At 44.6% G+C, this 8,029-nt stretch overlaps 1 protein-coding gene across 3 annotated transcripts in view; it reads right to left on the bottom strand.

The window, feature by feature from the left end:
• Positions 1-341: 341 nt before the first annotated feature.
• klhl32 (kelch-like family member 32) overlaps positions 342-8,029 on the bottom strand; it is a 26,931-nt gene continuing 19,243 nt past the window's right edge. For all 3 annotated transcript variants that reach the window (XM_035629548.2, XM_035629552.2, XM_035629551.2), the window contains 5 exons: positions 7,220-7,946; positions 6,933-6,991; positions 4,122-4,314; positions 2,728-2,822; positions 342-1,382 (listed from right to left, as the gene is read on the bottom strand). In XM_035629548.2, coding sequence (XP_035485441.1) covers positions 1,221-1,382; positions 2,728-2,822; positions 4,122-4,314; positions 6,933-6,991; positions 7,220-7,946 — 1,236 coding nt within the window. In that variant the 3' untranslated portion in view covers positions 342-1,220. The remainder of the gene's footprint in view (positions 1,383-2,727; positions 2,823-4,121; positions 4,315-6,932; positions 6,992-7,219; positions 7,947-8,029) is intronic.

Raw genomic sequence — 8,029 nt, 5'->3', positions numbered from 1 at the left:
GAGCGGCTTTACGCTCTCTCTCTCTCTCTCTCTCTCTCTCTCTCTCTCTCTCTCTCTGACAGTATCAGAGGTGGTTGGAGGATTTCCTACGGAAGGATGGCGGCAGAGGTGATGCTTCAAATTAGTGCTCAATTATCTAGTGCTACGAAATCATTCTCACACAGAAGACTGTAGCAGCCTTCCCTTCTTTCCACCATCGCAGCTATTAACAGTTTTTCATGAACTGCATGCCGGCGCGTTTTTTAATTTGTGTAGCATCTTTATTCTGAGACCTTTTCCCCCCACGTATTCTCTCAGACATCATCGTATTGGACCGACGGGGGGGGGGGGGGGGGGGGGGGGGGGGGGGGGGGGGGCTTTGACCTGACAGAGATTTTCTGTCTGTCAGGTCAAAGCATGTTTTTTGGGAAAATCAGCATAATGCAGTTAGTCTCATATCCTTCCTGTACACACTGTGGCAGCAGACGTTGACCTTGACATTCTTTTGAACATAAACAGTCTTAGGTCCTGAGCATGATGAAGATCTCACAGGTCGATGACATACACATATGAATGAAAAACAAAAAAACATTTATGCACTAATGAGCTTTCGCCTCGGGTGCTGGGTAACTTGATCTGTAAAAGTACATGCAAGTTGATGAGTGTATCTTAAAAAAAAAACATAATAGTTCAGCACACGTTTTTTTCAAGCCATCAAAATGTTTAAGTGGTTTGATGGATGGATTCTACTGTTTAAACTAGAAAAGCTCCTACAGCCCCTATAATGGGGTAAAAAATAAATAAATAAATCAATTCACCGGAAGTCACTTAATTGGTAATAGGATTGGCATTTTGTTCCCGTCTTCTTGGGGGGGAATTATAATCCCCATGTAGTTTTTTTTTTTTTGCGTCTTCACTGGACGTCAGGAAAAAGGCGTCCGTCCTCGGGGGAAATACACCAGCGCTGCCGTATTACTGCGACAGCTGCTTGTGTCTTGAGTTTTCCTATAAGCCTGCGAAAAAATAACATGGCTCATGGAAAAAGTCATGTTATTACATGTGGGTCTCGAACAAATCCCCATGCACTCGCGTGACACGGGTGGCAGCTTCCCGATGCTTACGATGATCAGGTGTATTCCATTTGCAAATACTGACGGTCCAGAGTCTAGTTGAGGCTCCCCCCCCCCCCCCCCCCCACATCTTGTGAAGATGACATGTTGTTCATGGGGGGGGGGGGGGGTTTAGACAGCACCTATTCTGTGGTGGGGTACTTGTAGAGTCTGCAGGTTGGGGCAGGTGAAGTAAGGAGCGGAGAGGAAACAAGCTGCTATACCGTTGGAGGCAAACGGCAACGTCGGCCCGTAGAACACCTCTTCCTTCCCCTCCGTGCTCAGATCCAGCACCTGCAGAGAGGACATTTATTAAGTACCATAAGGATAAGGTACGATATAGAATAGAAAACTTTATTCACTCTGCTCGGGGAAATTCCCTTGTCACAGTATCGCACAGGGTAGCAAAAATACAGGAACAAAACTGTTTTCAAAAAGCTATGTACATATATACAGAGTGCAAAACTAATGTGCATTGGGTTGAAAATAATAATAATTATTATTATTAAATATGCATAAATATATATATATATATATATATATTTCACGGAAATATACTATACATGGAATGGTACTGAAGGGTCTCAATTAGTTATGACAGGTTTTTTGGGCCATGCTAGTGCCGTGGTTATGTCGGCCTGTTTGTCTTTGATTAAAAAATATCTCAATAACTAGTATTTTTACCAGGTCAATATTTCAGTTTGCCAAATTCTTTCGTTTATGAACAAAAACTAAAAAATGTATGTTTGCATTTTTGCATTATTTTTTTATGCCAGATATCTGCAACTGCATATCTTCAAGTGAACCTGTCCAAAAGATTTTGAGACCAAAAAGACCATAACTTTGGAAGATATCCACTCGGTCTGATTAACGTAGAACGACGACGGTTGAACTCACCAACTCAAAACTCACACAATGCAAACTCTGGCCTTATCATTGGGACTTTCATTTGAATATACAGTTACATGCAGAAGGCCTCTGTCATGAAAAACGGTGACAGATGTAGGGGCGAGGAAAAGCAAATACTTAAGGGCAGGGTCGGCTGTTATTCTTCTCCTTTCTTAATATTCAAGGGGAGTAATCATGGATCCAGTACAAGTTCATCGATAGTCTCGAAATGAAATTCTCCACAATATGAATTTCTTTTACAACCAGTATCCACTCTTGTAAAACCACTTCACTGAGTCATCTTTAAATTTTCATTGAGATATTAATGATATTAAATACTAACATAGTTCTCAATATGTTTTATTATGTTACGTAGTAGTAGCAGTAAATTATAGTAAATCATTTACAGTAAATTATTTACAGTAAATTATTTGACAATTAGTGATCTAGACGTAAAAACATTATCTCAAATAAATAAGCTAGATGTGTACTCAAATTGTAATATGACGCAATATTTATTTGATTACAGACATCTTTGGTCCTCTTTCCAGAGTCTGCCTGGGACCTGGCTCATTGTTTAACAACACACTACAAGATGTATGGTGTAATGTAGTGTAGTGGATATTGCTATTACTTTTTAATGCTCTACACAGTATATTAAAAGCTGAATTCATATCCACTTATCAATATTACATATCTGGTAATTCTGAACGTACCACAACAAAGTCAATCCAAAAGCCACCTCGCTCACCTGAATGCATGCCAGGGGCTCGTTGGTCCAAATGGAGTAACCTCCGACCACGTAGATCCTGTCGTCGTGGACGGCGATGCCGGACTCGTTTTGACCTGAGGAGGATAGAGAGCCGACACGATGCTTCACTGTGCCGAGCGGAGGGTTCATTCTGACAATATGACCCCCCCCCCGAGAGGCCGAGGGGGGACATAAATAGAGAAGGATGGGGCCAGGGCGGAGTGTGTGGAGAGGTAAGATTGAGCGGCTGCTGTTCTCTGCTCTTATGACTTTGTCTCAAACTTTAGAGGCAAGGAAACGAACGTTCACCTGAACTTTAAACCTCGTCGTCATTAAAGATGATAGTATTGTTATAATGATAACATATGTTTAATACAGCCACATCCTACAGTGTAGGAATGGCAGACTGTATGGAGTTTTTCACTGTATATCGTTGTACCGCTCTCACCAGCAGGGATGTGTTAAGTCTAATGATTTTTTAAAGCAGAAGGCGACTTTCAACCTGTTCACACAACAACAGTTTACACTTCAAGTCTTTAGTATTTCTCTCCGACATTAAGTACTTATAATTACATCAGCTACAATCAAATTAAAGTTTATAAAGAGAAACACCCTCTGGTATAAACCCGGCTAATCTGTTTATTTGTGATGAGGCATGTTTTTTCTTCTTTTTTCTCATGCAGCCAAAATAGACATCTAGCGGACCGTGAGGAAGTATTATACAATAAAGTATATTGGATTAAAATCCCTTACTGCCTATTTAACCCTGCTTTTTGCTCCGATTTGTTTCCCATCATCTCCTGAGGGAAATGTCAGTCTCTGAAGCTGCTAAATACACCACAGTGTCATCGGCGTAGAGCACTAAGGTAACTTCTGTTCTTTGGGTTCATCACTACTTGACCTTTTTTAAATACAAGTAAAAGTATGGGAAGGACATTTAATTGCATTTTTTCTAAAGATTTGATGTATAGAATTTGATACCATTCTCATATCTCTGTTATAATATGTATGTCAGCAACGTGTGAAGGTAGCTAACGTTTAATGACTGACACAATATCTACTGTATATCATTTGTTTAAACTGTAAAGACTTTAGCGTAGAAGCAATAAAATATGGTTTAATGTGAGAGTCAACTTTTTTGGTGACGTTTTCCAAACGACCACCACAGGCAGGTTCAGTTGGATTAGGGCAGAGCCAGGCGAGCTGTGAGATAAGATGATGGTCTCCAGGCTGCAGCCTCATATTCTGGTTAACAGACATGAGGGTGGTGGCGTCAATCTAATCACCAAACTCTCTACGCAGGAAAAGTGAAATCATCATCCTCCCGTGGGAACTTTTGGATTTTGTTCTGCGATGTGTGTGTGTGTGTGGCTGCCTCTCTTCCGTTCGCCCACCCGTGAGGAGGCTGAAGGAGCAGCGGGTCCACTGGTCCAGGTCCATGTTGTAGGAGTCGATGTGGCGGACCAGGATGCGGTCGTTGTTGTAGTCCAGGTCGTTGCCGCCCAACACGTAGAGCTGCCTCCTCACCGCCGCCATGACGTGGTAAACTCGCCTCTGCAGCATGGGACTGCGCGCCAACCACTGGTCCTGCGGAGGAGGAGGAGGAGGAGGAGGAGGAGGAGGAGGAGGAGGAGGAGGAGGAGGAGGAGGTGGTTAAAGCAGATGCAAGGGAAGAAAAGAAAGGGGAAGAAAATCATGCGATGCAGATGAGAAGGAGGTGAGACGTGGTGCGAAGAGGGAGGGAGAGAGAGGGCGGGAAGAGGAGGAGGATGAATAAGAAGATTAATATTTAAGCATATCCATGCATGGGTAATTGATGTATGCTCAGTGCTAGATAAATAACGTGACACTGGAGCTCTGGTTTGTACTAATGACTTCCCTCCCTATTTCTAATCATATGTTTCAGCCACTCCATTTTACACCGAGAATCCCTGCTCATTTCACTAAGTGTGCCGAAGCTTATATTGTGTCAGTGTGTGTGTGTGTGTGTGTGTGTGTGTGTTTGTGTGTGTGTGTGTGTGTGTGTGTGTGTGTGTGTGTGTGTGTGTGTGTGTGTGTGTGTGTGTGTGAGAGTGCTTGATTGAGGCAGAGAATGTGTGTGTGTGTGTGTGTGTGTGTGTGTGTGTGTGTGTGTGTGTGTGTGTGTGTGTGTGTGTGTGTGTGTGTGTGTGTGTGTGTGTGTGTCTGCTGGGAGCTGACGGGTGGCCATCTGTTGAGGGTAGAGTGGGTGGGGGGTTGCTGTTGCTCTGGCAGGTGAATGTAGATTCCTGGTGAATACAAATGAGACTCCCCCCCTCTCTCTTTCACTCGCCCCTTTGCTTTTCAAAACGGCGACATGTGCAAACACAGACCTGTATGGATATGCACCTTGCACTTATATACACACACACACACACACAGAGCATACCTCCATACTATATATACAGTACAGCCCGACCAAGATCCAGGCCTCTTCAACAGCTGCCTCAAAACACACACACACACACACACACACACACACACACAAACAGAAACCTGCAGCCCACCACATTCCACCGTGGCGAGCTGTGTGCGGGTATTGCAAATACAAAAAAAAATTATATTTTATAAAAATCAATTCCCCGAAAGAGTGCAACAAATGAATCGCATGTCTGCATCATTGTTCCCGTTGTATATAAGGATGAAAGGTCATAACTTAAGGACGAAATATCGGGAGGATTTACGTTAAAAGGACCAGTAAGCTCGAATAATTAGCCGCAGCCGACTGATCGTGGTCTAAAAAGTGAGCTGCGTCTACTTTTCTTATTTTCCTCGGTGCCTTTGGTTTCAATTATTTTCCATATGGTGTGAAAATCAATTAGCAGACCCCCGGCCTGTTGTGCAATCCATCACCGTAAACATACTGCCCGCATTAACGTTCTGAAGGGAAGCCATTGTTGTTACACTGATGCAGTTTAAATGTAGATTTTTTTTTTCTTTTTTCCAAAAGCACCGCATCACCTCACAAACAGTATTATCATACAAATGAATGCAAACTTTACATCGAGTGTAAACTCAATTGTATTCATATACACGGGGCCAATATATTGCAAAATGTGTCTCGGAGGACAACACAGTCTGAAAAAAACATAAAATGTTTTATAGGACAAAAACACGGGGAGGGGGGGGGCTCGTCCAACACCCAAAGACATGCTACTGTACACTATGTACTGTAGGTAGACAGGAAAGGTAGTGTACTGTACACACGCTGCATTGAGAAGAATTTTATAATCGGAGTGAGTCACAAGCAGTGACTAACAGTTACAGTCAAGTGCTGCTAAAGTTTTGACTCTTAAAAAAAAAAAATGAATGGAACCCAGGAGGAAATACATGAAGACTTTAGTTTTTTTGACCGCTTGGGGACGGTGGACGGTCAACCCAAGAGAAACCCATGACGATAAAGTCGCAGGCCGTACAACCAATACGACGTGTTAACACGTACGAAAAACCTCCGTAGAACTCAGTGCAACCCTGGAGTTTGATGTAGAGCTGCAACAGTTGATCGATTATTGATTGATTACTAAATTAATAACCAACTGTGCAATATTTATATTTATTCTCCATGTGCAACTACTGCTACTGCTCTGTATATAGTATTTATATTTTTATGTTTTGTACGTACATATTGCTTTTTAATATGTCTTTCTATAATCTGCTATTTCTGCTATATTCTGTCCACTGTGCTGCTGTAACGACCACATTTCCCCATTGTGGGACGAATAAAGGTATAAGACAACTATTTTGATAATTGATTTAACTGGCTCAAGTAGTTTTCATGAAAAAAAAGTCAAAATTCTCTGATTTCAGCTTCTTCAATGTGAATATTCTCTGGTTTCTTTGCAACTCTGCCAAAGTAAACAAAATATATTTTGGTTTGTGGACGAAAAAACAGAACATCATCTTGGTGGTCGGGGAAACACGATGGACAATTGACACCATTCTATTGACAAAACTACTAATCGATTGATCGAGAAAATAATCGGCAGGTGAATCGATTATGGAAATAATCCTTAGTTGCAGCCCTGGTTGGATGATAATTATAAATATATATAAATTACTCGCCTTCTCTCACCTTACACAATCAAATTCTTTCCGTGCACAGCATGCTTTTTGCAAATACAGTCAGCAATGATAGAGTACAAGTATATTCGATTTTGTCGTGTAATCTGTCATCAGCATGTAGTTACCTGTTCTGGATCGTACACCATCAGTCGATTCTGGTACTGAGCCGTGTTCGTCACCCCGCCTGAAACACAGAGGAAACAGCAGCCTGGGCCTTTATCAGAGCGTTGGAAGATTTTGGTACGAAATGTGCATGAAGCAGTGTGTTTCAATGTCAACAGGTCCCACAGGTGTGTGTGTGTGTGTGTGTGTGTGTGTGTGTGTGTGTGTGTGTGTGTGTGTGTGTGTACAGTTTTGGTAAAAAGGGAGAAGGGGTGTGTGTCTGGAGTTCCTCTTTCCCACTCCATGTTACCTGAGACCCAGAGCAGGTCGTCAGCCACACAGCCGGCGTGGCAGGACAGTGACCGGTCAAACGGCTGGACAAACATCCATTTGTTCCTCTTGGGACAGTAGCGCTCCACAGAAGGCAGCACCTGCCTCAGCTCGTTCCTGCCCCCCACCGCGTACAGGTACTGGCCCAGAGCGCCCAGAACAAAGTGCTCCCTGCAGGCCTTCATGGGGGCTATCTCGGCCCACCGGTTGCCCCGGGGGTCGTACCTGCAGGCAGTCCTCACTGCACACGTCCTGCCCGTGGCGTGCTCCACCTCGCCGCCCACGACAAACAGGAAGTTCCCCATCACGGCCACGCAGTGGTGGCTGCGGCCGGTGGGCATGGGCCCCAGCTCGCTCCAGTTGGACCCGCCGGCGACGCGCACGTGCTCCTGCGCGGCCGGGTTGAAGTAGCGCAGCTCCCTGACCCGGCTCACCTCCCGCTTGCGTCCGCCGGCTATGTAGAGGGTGAGGGACTGGAAGCGGGGCCTGGTGCGGGCCGACTGGCGCAGAGGCTGGGCGAAGGTGGCGCGGTGATAGTCCAGGGCCTCGTCCACCAGGCCGGCAGCCGTGGGGCTGGACTGGACCAGAGGGTGGCTGTGGGCCAGGTGGTGCAGCGTGGGGACGTCCATGAGGCCGTAGCGGACGTGTTGCAGAAGATCCTCCGTGTACTGGTAGCGACAGTCGTGTTCCAGCCACAAAACCACCAACTACAGGCGGACGGAGAACGGAAGAAGAGTCATCCCACCGTCACAAAAAGCAAAAAGGGATCAAACCTGCCACTTAGTCGGAC

This window comes from Scophthalmus maximus, chromosome 1 (assembly GCF_022379125.1).
Source record: "Scophthalmus maximus strain ysfricsl-2021 chromosome 1, ASM2237912v1, whole genome shotgun sequence".
Classification (NCBI taxonomy): domain Eukaryota; kingdom Metazoa; phylum Chordata; class Actinopteri; order Pleuronectiformes; family Scophthalmidae; genus Scophthalmus; species Scophthalmus maximus.
The sequence above is the reverse complement of the archived record's forward strand: the minus strand, read 5'-3'. Positions and strand labels throughout refer to the sequence as shown.